Below are 15,007 nucleotides of genomic sequence, written 5' to 3'. Positions count from 1 at the left end.
TATGGCATTCTGGATCCTTGATATCAGTAAGACTCTAATGAACCCAGGATCCTCAAAGGTCATGATTAATTTTTGGTCTCTAATACATGGAGACCAAATAGGATTTCAATGTTCATAAAAGGATCAACATGATGAAGATCTTGATGATAATTGATCAGATCATAGAGAAGATGCATAACTATGGTCAGACAACTCGATCAGTATTAATTTGCAGTCAAGCACACAAGCTGACTAAAAGAAATTATTTGTGGAAAATACAGAAAAATACCCTACAAAATGTATTGAAACCCAACTCCAAGCCACTGGCATCAAATTATAAATCATTCTCAGATTACAGAAGAGGTAATAGTTCACTTCACTGGGATTTTCAGATTCAGGGATGGAAATGCAACAACATAGATGGAGGCATAGTTTACAAGAACTCTGGAAAATATTATATGGTTGGAGTATATATCACATCTATATATGTAGGAATCTGCACATAAAGCAAGCAGCATTGAAAAAGATATATTTAAAGGCAGTAACAACAAACTCAGCAGAAACGAAAGTCTAAGATATGATGACAAAATAAGATGTATTGCTATTTTTCAAGGATCCTTGGGCTACCTATTTATATAGGATAGAATACAGATCTATTACCTAATTTAGAACAACGTGCATTAACTATATGGTGACGATCGGCACCTATTTTTCATCCGAGCCTCGGTTTCTCTTTTCCAGAGATGGTTCACTTAAAAGAAGCATCCTTGGGAAAGCAATTGGTAGTATTTTTCTTCTCGGAAAGGCGCCAATTGATTCGAGGTACTCCTTCTTTCATTCACGGATGGAAGGAGAGATTCTTTTTTGTTTTTTTTGAGCAGCCATGGTGGTTTGAGACCCTATGGAAGACATTTCAGATATCTTTGAACACTCTTTTTAAATTGAAGATTCTTTTGTTGTTAGAACTGTTGTCCGAGAAAACACTAATCAATATTGGCTTGAGCCCAACCAACTCTCGAAATAAAATTTCTTCGATTTTTTATATTTTCACGTCACAATAAGGTTAAGTTGTCTAACATTCTTTTTGATCTTGCAGCTGTTGCAGCTATGAAGACCAACCTATCATTAATCCGAAAAGCTATGCACAACATCAAAGAGAATTTTATAATAGGAGGAAATTATTTTGAAAACTTTATGTAATTATATTATTTTAATAGGAGTGTTGCTGCTAAATTCTGAGCCGAGGGCGGTAGCTGCTGAGGGCACTCCGAGGTTGGTTGGAATTGAAGTGAAATGAGATCGGGTGTGGCTGAGGTATGAAAAAATTGATCGCCGCCGAGGCCAACTTGCAAGAAGTCTGCTTGCCGGAAGGTTTTCGGCAGGGGATCCTTCGATGCCTAAGTCAAAAAAATAGAGCAACAGTATAGAAGGGAGAAAATTTGTAGAGAAGGGTCTCCAAAAAAATAAGATTTTTTTAGAATTTTCAAGCTACCTTTTTATATAGGGTAGGATACAGATCCATTACTTAATTTGGCGCGACGTGCCTTGACTGTATGGTAGCGGTCGGCACCACATTTATAATGTAGTAACCGTCCCGTGCGAGCAGCACGCAGCGGCAATCACGCCAATCATGTATTAAGTGCGATATCTCCACAGCTGCTGATATTTATTAACACGGGCAGAGTAGCACCTTGGTTTTTACCAAAATTGTTCATCTTAGTTAATACCGAGGTCGGTCTAAGCCAAGCTGAAGACGGCCAATATTTTCTCCATCAGCAAGCATATCAAATTTTAAGAAAAATATCGCGGTGGCATCAAGATGGAGATGGAGAGAATTGAAATGGTGCATTAATCTTAAAAGATTGCTAGATCTGGAGGTGAACCAAAAACTCAGTTTACCCATGGATTTGCTCAGTTCCATTATTGTAACCTTCGAGGGTGGCAGGCCGATCTCTTTGGAAACCCTTTGATAAATTCTATTGTCCTCTTAAAAATTCATGAACAACGAAGAACTTCATTGCCCTTACTCTATGGCACTATCGAAAGGTGACTGCCCTCAAGAAGATAAAGTTTGGAATATCTGGTTCTAAGCATTGAAGAAACATCTTTATACTAAGGATCTACTCCTCAGGAAAGGCTGGCAAGTAAGATTTGTTCGCATGTTTGTGTGATTTGATACTGAGACTGTCAGACCGTCCTTTCTTACGTTACCCATTAACAAAGAGCATATGAACCAATATAAATTCTGGTGTGGATTCAAAGAGGGAGTGGCTTCTTTCAGTTGGTAATGGTTTGTCTTCCATGAGATGTGGCGAGATAGCAATAGTAGGATATTTATGCCGGAAAAAAAAACCATAGATGACATGGTAATGCCTCTTAATATAACAACCGTATCCGAGCATGCTCGTGATAACCTCTATATGGATTGAAAAACATAATGTCAAGCTTTCAGTCTTGCTAATTCAAGAAAGTCAAGACAGAGAGGAGTGTAGAAAATTGTACAAACTATAACAACAAGATTTAATGATCCACACGAATGGAATAGGCAGAGAGAAGTCCATATATGGATGTAGATTTTTTTTTTTTTTTTGGTACATAAGGAAGCACCCATTTACCGGTACAAGTGATCCCTTGATTGCGGGCTATATGTCCAAAAAAACGCCTATGGAGCCTGGTTGGGAGAAGGCCACCACGCTGTGGTGCCGATATCCAACTCGAAGCCTTTATACTGATTTACAAATTAACTCATACGACGAATATTTTGTTAAAAAGAAGAGTACTATATATCTGCAGAACGAGAGATCAGATATTGTAATCAGAGAACAGAAGTGCAACCAGCATCAGAAAAACTACAGCATCAGAAACTTTGACATCAAAAATTACAGGGCAACCAGAAGCATCTTTTGCCCAAATGTGTCATGGATGCCAAAATCTAGTTGTGTCTCAGAAGATCAGATGGAAGTGGCTGGTATTCATTGCATCAACTCAACAGCACAAAGAAGAGGAGGGCTAGCCAAAATTTCAAAAATACATAGCCACCATAGGAGACATATAAACAGAAAAGCAAAGAAGAAACAGAGCCATCTGATCTCTTTTCATCTCTGCCTCTTTTTTTGGTTATATTCCTAGGCTGCCTTTCCTCCCTGGACGGCAAAGAAGTCCGTCTCCCAGAAAGAAAAGAAAGAAAGAAAACAAGAGGCGGATCAGGGGTAGTCTCGCCAGCAGATGAGCATGGTGACGCAGCGGCGCATGATGTAGAACCTGGCTCTCTGCTCCTTCACCAACCTCGCGCACCGGCTCGACAGGGGGAGCGACGTCCTCCTCCCCTCACCCTTGCTCGCCGACCCCATAAACAGAGGCCTACTGCCCTCTCCCACCGGCCCCCTCCTGCTCCCCTTCTTCGAGAGCTTCCACTTGTCATCCATGTAAACCTCCATCCCAAGCTTTCTTCTCGTTTTCTAGCTTTTATATATGGTGATATATGATGAGTGGAGTAAATGTAGAGACAAGAAAAGGAAAACAAGGAAGAAAGAAAGATATCAAAACAAGAGAGAACAAGAGAAGACACGGCAGAGCGAGTTGGTTTTGTGTGGGTGAGGCGACTGTGGGGTGGTGGGAGGCCCTTATAGAGAAAATGGAGCCGGGCACCCACCTCTCTTTTGTTTGCTTTCTAAAAGGAAATCTATTTTCAAAAGGATCAGAGGCTGGCGTCAGGGAAGAGAGATAGAGAGAGAAATAAACAAAAGATCCAATCGGCAATTCCCAGAGGCCGAGGCGAAAAACTATGACAAAACTTAAAATGGAAGGCACTGTAGATCTATTCGGAGGCCGAGTGATGCTGAGACTGGATCTATTGTGGCATATCTAGCCTACCACATATGGCTAGCCAGGAATGATCGCCTATTCGAGGGTGTGCGGTCGACACCACGGGCTGTGATGGAGAGAGCTCTGAGGCAGGCAGCAGAGATGACCACGTCGGTTCCACCTGGGAGGACTAGGGACACCTGGGGTACCTGTACTGCTGTTTCAGCGTCCAGGTTCAGTTTCTTTTCTTGGGTACCCCCATCCCCTGGTTATCTTAAGGTGAACTTTGACGGTGGTATAGCGGAGGATGGTGCCTCTGGGGGCGTGGGTTTCGTTATCAGGGACCACCGAGGCACCTTTATTGCTGCTGGGGGACGGAGTACCTTCGGCGTTTCGGCGGTGGGAGCTGAGCTGCAGGCTGCTTGGGAGGGTGTTTGGTTTGCGAGACGAGTCCTGGGGGCCGAGAGACTCGTCCTCGAGGGTGATTGCTCTACGGTGATTGACTGGATGCGTGGTGTGGACATATATGGTGATGACCACCCTCTTATACGGGACACTCGGAGTTTGGTGCAGGAGTTGATCTCCTGTCAGGTTGCCCATGCTTACCGAGAGGCGAACAGTGCAGCAGATTGGGTCGCCTCTCATGTTGCCCGGCACACTGGGAGGTCTTTTGGTCTAGTTTAGATGGCGTTCCACACGCCTTATTTTGTTTGCTTTTCTTTGACATGTCTGGTTGTACTCACGTTAGAGGTATATGAATGAAATACCGTCATGATCAAAAAAAAAAAAAAAAAAAAAAAGTCACTGTAGATGACTTGTTTCTACTGTTATCTCTCGTCCTAGAGAGAAAAAGAAGTGATGCTGCGAGCGCTGAATCTCCCACAATTTGTTGCCTGCGCTTTTTCTACTGTTGATGTGTGTGTCCTCGATATATGGGTGGCCATGGCAGGCCACCCTGGCCACAGCGGCGCACTGCAGCAGAGCACAGAGACCAGGGAGGGGGCTTACCCACAGAGTAATCAAAAAAGCTCAAACCACGTACATGGCGTGGCCAAAAGAACTTCAACGTCAGTATATCAGACGAAGCCTATAAAATATATAAATCGATAGATTGGACCGTTATGATGGGGTGTGGGCGATGTTGTAGATGATGGTGTGATACACGTTATGGTCATAACGCTTTGTGGTGCCCATACGAAATCCCTCCAACTTGGCCGTGTTCTCGGTTTCGTAATAAAGATGTTACCATTTGCTGGTTTAAGTCCGTCGCTTGTACGCAACCTAGGATCTAAATATATATAATCACCTGATGGGAGGATGGAGTCTTCGATCAATGTCAAGAATAGCACAGAGTGTTTGTCCTTGTGATCCGGTTTGAGCATGGGGCACTTATGTATATTATGATTGAGAGAGTTACGGAATATGACCTATAAATGCTCCACTTCCATATCCAATAAACAGCTCAAATATTAGCAAACTTTTGATATCATACTCGAAAATTCATTTGGGCGTAAAAGTTTGAGAAATTTGGCCGCATAAGATCTCATTCATTCGACATAGATGGAGCTGCAAAATCTTATATATCCCAACCAGTTCTAGGTGCAGATGGAAGGATGTTCATCACAAGCTTTATAATGAAGTAAGCTAATCCTACAATGGAGACACTACACAAATTAACAATGGAACACCTCAATATGAAATTAACCTGGAAACGTTAGCTTGCAAGACACCCTTAAGGACACGTTCCACGAGGCATTCCTTTTTGCTTCAAGGCTTGTCCCATTAGGATGCTGGTCCGTGACCAGAGAAAAGGCCCGCCTTGGGCTTCCCCATCTCACGAGTCACTTCCACATTTAGCATCATTCTCAAGGTGTTGCGTAGAACCACGAAATCCACTGCTAGTTTCTCCCATCTCAAAAATGGCAGCGATGGTATTTTAAGAAAATTATATAAAACATGCACCTTTTATTTTCCAAGGAAAAGCGTAGAGAAACACAGCAGACAGGATGACGTCTAAGGTGTTGAGATATGGCTGTGGTATTTGGACATGCACTGTTCCCATGATTTCAAACTCCCCCTCCACGTAACAGCAGCCGTCCAATGTAAGCCCATGCACCCGTGGATCGAGCTGCATGCATGGTTCCGAAGTTTCAAACGATCAAACTGCTAATTAAGCTGGCCTCGCATGGACGTATTGTTGCTGACGTGTCAGTCAATGACAGCCTTGGTGGGACCAGAAGTCCACCTCGGTGGTCAACGGTCGCTAAGGGCAGTAGGATCCGTTCAGGGTCCAAGACTCTGTATGAATTTCCTAAAATCCAAGAAGGTTGTGAAATTATTTAGATATCTTTCTAGCTAGCTAGTATTCTCTTTCTGAATGTCTAAGAAATGATAATTTTAAGTCATTAACTTTAGCATGCATTAACCTTGCAGAAGATTTAAGATAGCTTGTCCGTGCATAACTAATAGTTTTTTTGTTGAGCACCCAACAAATGAGGGAGCAATAGATGATATCCCCTAATTATATGTCTTGGGAAATAATTTGTCGTTCCGTGTCCCAAGTATTGTCTTTCGGCCTTTTTGCGCATTCTTATTGGTTATCCTTTTGGGATATCACCTGGTTCATATACACCATATTTATAGGATAATTTAGAATTTTTCATAATTTTTTTCATAAAATTTTGCTCGAGTGTCGACCTTCAGCATCCATTCAAATCCATCACATATGATTGATTAACTTTTCATGTGCAGCTAGTATGAAGTTTGGATATATTTTAGAAACTAGTGGACAGGACCTAATTTTTGACCCATGAAAAGCTTGAATGGTCAATAATCTATGAGTCCACTGTCTGCCATGTGCATTGAATGGGCTTCTTTAAGCTGCTGCTCTTCTAGAAAAAAGCCAGCCTTTATTAAGAAACACAAAAAGATACAGACATGGCTTATGCTGGTGAGCGCGGACCTCAATTATTTGATGGGTTACATACAAATATTATCGTAGAAAACACCCAATTGCCAATTATGGTGCAAAGGCATCTACGGATTGGTGAAGACTCGCGTGCTAAGATTCTACCATAACTTTGCCATGTGATAGTTGGCTACGGCCGGCCTATGGCTCGGGATTTGAATGCATGAAAGCTAGTTATGTGATGGATATAGACCTTAATTATTTAGTCCTTGCTAAAGGACAATGACAATACTAAACTCTTGCTGACCTATAGGCAGAAAACTTCAAGCAGTATAGCGATTTTAATTCTGGTGGCAAGTTAAATGAACAAACTGATCACTCTCAAAAGACATGGGATCACATATGTGTTCTTATTTATCTATGGCACCAATGGCTTTGGGCGACTAGCTCGCTTTGTTTGTTTCTCACATATGTGTAATTCGTTTTAGAAGATCTAAGCTGGTCAAAGAAAAGAAAGAACGAAATAGAAGAATAGAAACATAAGTTCTGTGGAATGTGTATGCGATATAAAAGACCACCATGCATGCATCAAGTGAATAATTGCAATCCTTTATATTGACAAATATTTATGACCCTGATCACTTGCATGAACACTTAATGCAGCACCCAAGTTTCATAAGAACTCCAAAAAAAACGTTAGAACCAGAATAAATAAACTTCGAAGCTCTTGAAGACACCATGATAGTAATAAATAAACTCTAAAAGATATATTAATTACCCAGCTGCTACAATTAGGGCTCGTTTGGTTCGTGGGAAGCATTTTCCTTCCTAGGAATATGATTCCTGGGAAACAAATTCCTAGGAAGAGGATGCCTAGGAAAGTACTTTTGGCATGTTTGGTTGACCATGGGAAAGTGACAAATTTCCAAGGTGCTTATGTTTGGTTGGCCATCCACTTTCTTAGGAAAGTTATATATAATTTCTATTATGCCCTTAATAAAAATTAGTTTTTTAATGCCTCTTTAATGCTTCTTTAATGCTGAAGGGACGTTTTGGGAAAAAGTAAAAATGGAGTGATTCCCGCCTCATGGGAAAGTAACTTTCCCATGTTTCTCATGGGAAAGACTTTCCCATGAAATATGGGAATCACATTCCCATGGGAATACAACTTTCCCTTCTCTCTCCTTTGAAAACTCCAACCAAACAAGAGGCATCTCATTACTTTTCCGTTGACCACACTTTCCCCCCTTCTTTTCCCGCGAACCAAACGAGCCCTTAATCCCAGAAACTATCCCCAGCCGCAACGCCAAGCAACTAGCTAGTAAACAATCCATAGTGTTTCAAGCTTTGTTGGTTTATTTGTTTATCTGCAATGCCTAACAAGGGGACCAATCTATCGCTAGCCAAGGTAAGTGGATTCTTTTCTTCGTGTCCGTTTCCTATACTTCCTTTCTCCAAAAAAAGAGGGACGACGTGATCAAGGCCAACCAAATGATGCCTTTTGTCGGGGTCGTGAATCCTCCTTCCGTATGACAAAATTAAGTTGTTTTAGGTATTCATATAGCTATGAGATTTTCTGACGCATGAGTGACGGTGAACAAGATTTGGCCTAGATTGTTGGTTACTTCTAGGATACCTCGATATTAATTAGATAATTTCCATGATACATGAAAGCAACATGCGTGTCACAGTAAGTCTCCCAACTAAAGTTTCCATGCATGCACTACAACAGTACAGTGTGTTGTATGCCAAGTAAGCTTGTAAAAGATCAGTTAGCCGAGAATCAAGAGTGAGTACTAAGGAATTAAATTGATCATGAACTGATCTTTTATTGATGGAGAACACCCAAAAAGAAATCGAAACCATAACAAACAAAAACGCAGCACTTGCAAAAGGTGCCGCGTTGCCGGCTGCATGTTGTTCATCGAGACTCGACAAAACGAACGCACCCAAATCAAACCCCTTCTATGGGCCTGATCATTTGGCAAACCAAAAGGAATAAATTAAACCCCAAAACTTGAGCAAAAGCTCCCGGACCAGATCCGGCGGTCGATGTGATCAGCACTTTGGAAGATCGGAGGGTGGAGGTAGTAGCTTCTGGCTAGGGAGCGGCCCGTCGTTCACCACCCACGCCATCCTCAGTCCCCAGCTCAGGTGCACGTCGAAGTGGCAGTGCATGAGCCACACACCTGTCATGCATGCATGCAGAAGTCCACGGTCAATCTCGGCTTTAAGTCAAGCTATGGCATAGTCCATATATAACGATCGAAAAATTAATCGATGCAAAAATTTCCTCAAAAAATCAGTGCTAAACCTAGACGTACCAGGGTTATCAGCTCGGAATCGGATGGCCGCCCATCCGCCGGACAGCACTCCGACGGTGTTCCTCTCGACCGGGTCCAGGAGGTTGAACTTGGCCGGGTCCTTTGTTGGGTCCTTTGTTGGGTAGAAGTTGTTGCCGTGGAGGTGCAAGGGGTGGCTCTCCGCCCCTTGGATGCTGGTGTCCTGCATGACCAGCTCCACGGTCGTGTTGAAAGGCAGCACCGCCACCTTTGTCCCGTTGGTCACGAATGTGTTGTTCGGTGGAGTCCCAGTGTAGTTGAATGGGAACGGAGGGTTTCTGGGGAAGTCGGCAGCGTAGACCCCCTTGGATTGCCCCAGGTAATGGGCCTGGAGGAGAGCCATGGATGGGAACGCAAACGAGACGTTGTTGATCGATGCGGCGAACTTGGTCCCGTTGGGGCCTTGGCATGTCTGGTTCCTGGGGCACGGGCTCGTGCCGAGCCCGACGGTGAAGTAGAAGCTCCGGTCCACGGTTCGGGGCACATCGGCCGGAAACTGCGTGCTCGCCAGGCTGCGCAATTTGCTGCTGAAGTTTGCAGCGGCGGCGGTGTCATTGATAGCCGGGAGGGTTGGTTTGAGGAGCGGGAGCTTTTTCCTGGAGGTGGATGAAGAGGAATCGTACTCGAGGAGGCCGGCGACGGTGGTGTTGTCGATGGTGCCGAGACCGGTATTGTAGGGCCTCGCAGCCATGAAGAAGGTGGCATTTGGGGAGGTGGGCTTGGTGCGGAGGAGAACGTTGGTGGTCTCGCCTGGCCCGATGAGGATGATGTCCGTGTCGAAGGGCTTCACGTAGTTGGCGTCGGTCTCGACGACAGTCACGGAGAGGTTGGCGATGCTGAAGAAGAGGTCGTCGTTCAGCGCAGCGTTGATCAGCCGGAGGAGGTACGCCTTTCCGGGCTTCACCTTTAGCTTGAACGTATCTGTCAAAGTCGCAACATGCTCGACGTTATTACTCGACTACCAATACGTCCAGGCCACTGTTCGGCAGTTATAGCAATGGGTGAATTTGGGCCAGCCTTGGATGCATTCAAAAAAAAATTAAAAGGCAATACATCATGGAGAGCTTTGGGCAACTTTCTTTTTCCAACCCATAGGGTCTCTTCTGAGTGGTCCGCCACGAAGGAGGCCATCCAATCCTCAACCCCATTTGCCTTTATGAAAACATGCCTTCTCTCATCTATCATTGGATGCAGGATCCGGTTTTTATGGCCTGATATGGGTTTGATTTTTATCTTAGTCCCAACTGGAAAATACCTTTAGTGGAACAATTGTACAAGGGACCGGGCAGGCCGTTAATTGTGTAAGCTTCGGAGACATTTGGGCCTGCACCGGTCTGAAGGGCCTGGGCGATGATAGCCTCAGGGTCTTCGTTAAACCATTCGCCTGTGATTTCAAATAAAAAAAAAATGAGCATATTCTAAAGAAACAAATCTAATCGACAGGTTTTGATATGATGGACGCCATTACCAAAGAGAATGGGAACTTCTTTATAGGGTTTGGGGAAGGGGTAAGGGATGCCACGCTTGGGGAGGATGACGAAGGATCCGTAGACTGTGGCCCTCAGCCAAGAGTGGGGAGCGTGCCACCACAGTGTGCCTCTCTGGCCTACTACTGTGAAGCTGTTGTCGTAGCTCTGGCCTGTCTGGATTGGGCACCGTGTTACGTATGCTGGGCCATCGGCCCAACCACTTCGGAATTGCCGGATGCCATGCCTGTCCGGCCATTTCAGTGTTCATCGGCCCAAATCAAACCCAAGTAAGTTAAAATTAACAATTCATCATCTCTAACTCATGCATTCAGGGTTCATCAACCCAAGAAAACCAAAGTAAGTAAAAAAAACAAACCGTCAGCTCTAACTCATGTAAGCTTATATGCAATTCATACCAATGTATGGTGATATTATTTTGTATGTGGTTGACCACATTCACAACGACCCAATCGCCTTCCCTTATGACGATCTTAGGCCCTGGGAATTGCCCGTTCACCACCACCATGCTCCTTGTGTGACACAATCGTGTCATGTACCGCAACCTTATCTGTAAAACCAAATCGTCGTGAAATAAAACACTGAATTATGCTATATTAGCTTAGCTTAACTATAGTTGACCGATCTACAATTGAAACTAGCTACATCACATACATCAAAATTAAAATGCCTTGTAGTGCATGCTGAAAACTCCGAAAATGCTGAAGGCAAGAAGAAAAGTTCTCATGCAGAATGCTGGATGAGGAAGAGCAACACCCATCCCTTGCTACTCGTTTAAGGCTTGCTAGTGGATAGATTGGTAGGGGATGTGTTCTCTTAACTTTGGCACAGCAGTACGTGAATGTTGGTGGTTCAAATATATAGGAGATATGTTGGGTTGAGTAGGTGAGATACGTCGAACATTAACCGGTTATCTCCGGCGTTGGGTCAAGCAGAACTTTAGAGTGCTCACAAAGAAAGAATGTTTTTTTAACGTGCCCAAGGTTAGATTACCAAAACAACCTTCACCAGTCCGGAGTCTCTAGTTCATGACATGAACAGCAGCTCAATGACCCACCATCTGCCGTGAGTAATAATGGCGTGGACATAATATGGGTGAGTCCTATAGCCTATACCTCTTCTATATCTCTATCATCTTACTATAACCGATGCATGAATGGTAATGAATGGATGAACAAGACCCTTCAGTTTGTGATATGTACATCATAAGAAGAGAATTATTGCTGAGATGTGATTACTACTTCTACTGCATGGTAAAAGGGTCTCTTTGTAATCTTCCGAATACCCCTTTGGTTTGGGATTTTAGCTTAGAAGGGTGCGGTTGTTGCAGTGAAACCTCTGCAGTCACCAACTTCCAGAGGGAATTTGATTAGTCTTGGTGATCAAGGGAGACCACCCAACCCTAATAATTACAAGAACTAATGGTGGTAGCAACCGTAGCACCTAATCATTAGAAACAAAAACCTAATTGCATATATTATATGATGCCATTCTACTGGCTTCCCATATTGGCTGGTAAGAAGTTCCTCTATTTTACTATTTCTGGTGGCTCTGGAGGAAGAATGTTTGCCATTAAACAGTTCATTTCATAGAAGCACTCCAACTATCAGATGGTTTATGTTGGGATACACCGAGATAAGGATATCTGATCCGGTGCACGATCTAAAGGTGACAGGCTTTAAGCTGACGTTTTGATGGGGTGGGTGAGGGCTCTTGGTGCCATGTCAATTTATTATCTTGTTCAACTTCCTCATCACTATCATGTCATATGTTCTTCCTTGGAGTCACTCAATCACGCTTCTAATTCCTTACAAACTATGATAGCCTAGGTTTAGTCAAGCTTGTGCTGGAATAACTTGTTCCAAGAAATTTTGCTGTTTTATCTTTGTAAAAGATGGCTAATGACTATTAGGTAGGTAACAAGCCGCATCTAAGCACAGTATTTCGGTTGCAATTTGTATATGATAAAATTCCTTCATGTCATAAGCCATGCAATTTCATGCATAAATTTTTGAAACAGTAAATTAGCTTTTGGTATCTAAATCATTGGAAGTTCTAGGTCCTGTTTGGACAGAGAGAGCAGCTCTATATCTGGGAACAGCTAGTGATTGGTAGGAGGCTCCATTTCAGAGGGTCTAAGCAAGGAGGGAGACTTGGCGAGCATTGAGCCGTCTTGTGGAATCTCTTCGGCTGATCATCGGGATAAAAAAATGTACAACTTTTAACGTGAATTTCGCTATCCAGAAAAACTAGAATTGTTGACCTGCATGGCCACCATAATCTCTTCTCTTCCTTTGCTGTTTCATTAGCTTTCTCCGGTTATTTGCTTCTTATTTAACTGTTTATCTCTTCTCTGTATTTATTCCCTTTTTTTTATAGCAAACGGCGGATGAAATCCACCCTTCATTCCATTAAAATGAAACTGTGTTTATTCTCCCTATTGTCATTTTTATTCATGAAATTCGGTTAGGTTATACATTTCTCCCCTTTTTTTAAGAAAAAAATGAAGAAAACAAATCCGACATAGTCCGTGTTGGAGTTGGAATTTGGCCTGAGGGTGACCACGCCGGAGGAATCCGAGAAGCCGCCGGCTGGGATGGAGAAAGGAAGCTACCTCCTGCGCTCCGGTGTACCGGCACAAAGCCTTGGCCGGAGATTCCGGTGAAGTCCCTCCGATGGCTAAGTTAGAGTAGATCCAAAGTTTAGGAAAAGTCTCTGAGTGCCTTTCATGCCCCCTTTGGGCCTTCCCCTACTCTCTTTTTATAGGGTGAGGGTCTCGGCTGTTACCTGATGTCTCGGGTCGAGTTGTGATCATCTGGCCATTAGCTGGAGGTGGCGTGAATCATGGAGATCAATCCCACGGGCAGAGGATTCGCGAGATATTTTTCCAGATTTGTTTGAATATGCATCCTAAGGACCTGCGGGATCAAGGTTAACAGGAGCGAGGTTGGCTCGGTCTCGGGCCAAGGTCGGCTCGGCTTTTAGCAGGGTCCGAGGTTGACTCGACCTTCGACGGGGTCCGAGATCGGCCTGGCTCTTAGCGGGACCGAGGCCTGGCCTGCTCAGCTCTGTGGTTTGCTCGGCAGAAATTGGGTGGTTCCATGCTGGAGTAGAACGGTCCATTTTGCCTCCCATCTGTCCGTTTACATCTCTAGATCACAAGCATCGATGCTTGGTCCCCGCAATGAGTCGTGCATGGCAAATGCTAGGTACATGGGACACCAAAAAAATCAAAATTCCTTTGTTAGCCTCTGCTATCAAGTGAAGCTAGGCTTTGTTTGGCCATTTTGATGTAGAGGTTGGTCAAGTTCATCCAATGACACCAAAAAATCAAAATTCCTTTGTTAGCCTCTGCTATCAACTTAAGCTAGGCTTTGTTCTTGGTCAAGTTCATCCAATGGCACCAAAAAAATCAAAATTCCTTTGTTAGCCTCTGCTATCAACTCAAGCTAGGCTTTGTTTGGCCATTTTGATGTAGAGCTTGGTCAAGTTCATCCCATGACACCAAAAAATCAAAATTCCTTTGTTAGCCTCTGCTATCAACTTAAGCTAGGCTTTGTTCTTGGTCAAGTTCATCCAATGACGCCAAAAAATCAAAATTCCTTTGTTAGCCTCTGCTATCAACTCAAGCTAGGCTTCGTTTGGCCATTTTGATGTAGAGCTTGGTCAAGTTCATCCAATGACAGATTGAGCTCTCCTTCAAAAGGTTCTGTTGACGTGGGTCGTCATGACCTCTGATTCATTTTCTTTTCTAAAATAGTTTCTGTCTTAATATCTAAGCTTATGCAGCAAGCATCCATAAGCTCTGACTGTGCTACAATCATTCATGAAACACTCGTAAATGGTCTATAGAGGTCTTCAAAGCTTACACTTGTCAACGATACAATCCTTGTTCTATACCATGCTTGATATTGACTGTTTACCAGCAATCATATAATTCAATATCAGTACGTACTGTGCATGTAATGCCCCCAGAGTACTGGCTCAATTCAGTTTGTTTTACCACGTAAACACGTCATCTTTTCCAACAAATTGTCCCTAAGTAAGAGAGCACGTTCATATCAGATTACATCTGCAGATAAATAAACTTTGAGAAGAATTTAATTACAAGCATTCCATCATTATCTCATGGGATCATAGCTATCCAACAGCAACAGAAAACGCCATACCATTAGATAATGTAATTATGTAATTATGCCAAATGTCCCGATAGTTCATCAGAGAATACCCTTTCGTTCAATTTCGTGACCACCACCTGAAAAGATTTGCACACAGCTAGCATTGCAGTTAACAAACTTTTCCAAACAAAAAGAGTTATAGAATACTATTTAACCACGGAGTTTCTCCTTTCGGGCCACGGAAAAACCAAGATTGCAGACAATTAATGGATAGCATGGAGGTACCAATGGATACCCAAATGACCTGTTTCCTTCACCCAGATCCAGATTCAGACCGGAACTTTTTTTTACAATGGACGAATAAGAAGA

General features: G+C 43.3%; 1 protein-coding gene and 1 pseudogene across 1 annotated transcript; both read right to left on the bottom strand.

The window, feature by feature from the left end:
• Positions 1-2,560: 2,560 nt before the first annotated feature.
• Positions 2,561-3,661, bottom strand: LOC148700142 (small polypeptide DEVIL 3 pseudogene; annotated as a pseudogene).
• A 4,829-nt stretch (positions 3,662-8,490) lies between these two features.
• Positions 8,491-11,350, bottom strand: LOC103697197 (laccase-17-like). Its single transcript, XM_088710745.1, has 6 exons — positions 11,175-11,350; positions 10,919-11,070; positions 10,502-10,746; positions 10,289-10,417; positions 9,016-9,954; positions 8,491-8,880 (listed from the first exon to the last, which is right to left on the bottom strand). The coding sequence occupies exons 2-6, from the start codon at positions 11,053-11,055 to the stop codon at positions 8,750-8,752; spliced, it is 1,581 nt and encodes a 526-aa protein (XP_088566871.1). The 5' UTR covers positions 11,056-11,070; positions 11,175-11,350; the 3' UTR covers positions 8,491-8,749.
• Positions 11,351-15,007: the final 3,657 nt, after the last annotated feature.

Source organism: Phoenix dactylifera, chromosome 14 (assembly GCF_051530095.1).
Source record: "Phoenix dactylifera cultivar Ajwa chromosome 14, Ajwa_hap1_PhDact_Kaust_v1.1, whole genome shotgun sequence".
Taxonomy (NCBI): domain Eukaryota; kingdom Viridiplantae; phylum Streptophyta; class Magnoliopsida; order Arecales; family Arecaceae; genus Phoenix; species Phoenix dactylifera.
This window is presented reverse-complemented; position numbering and strand designations above follow the sequence as displayed.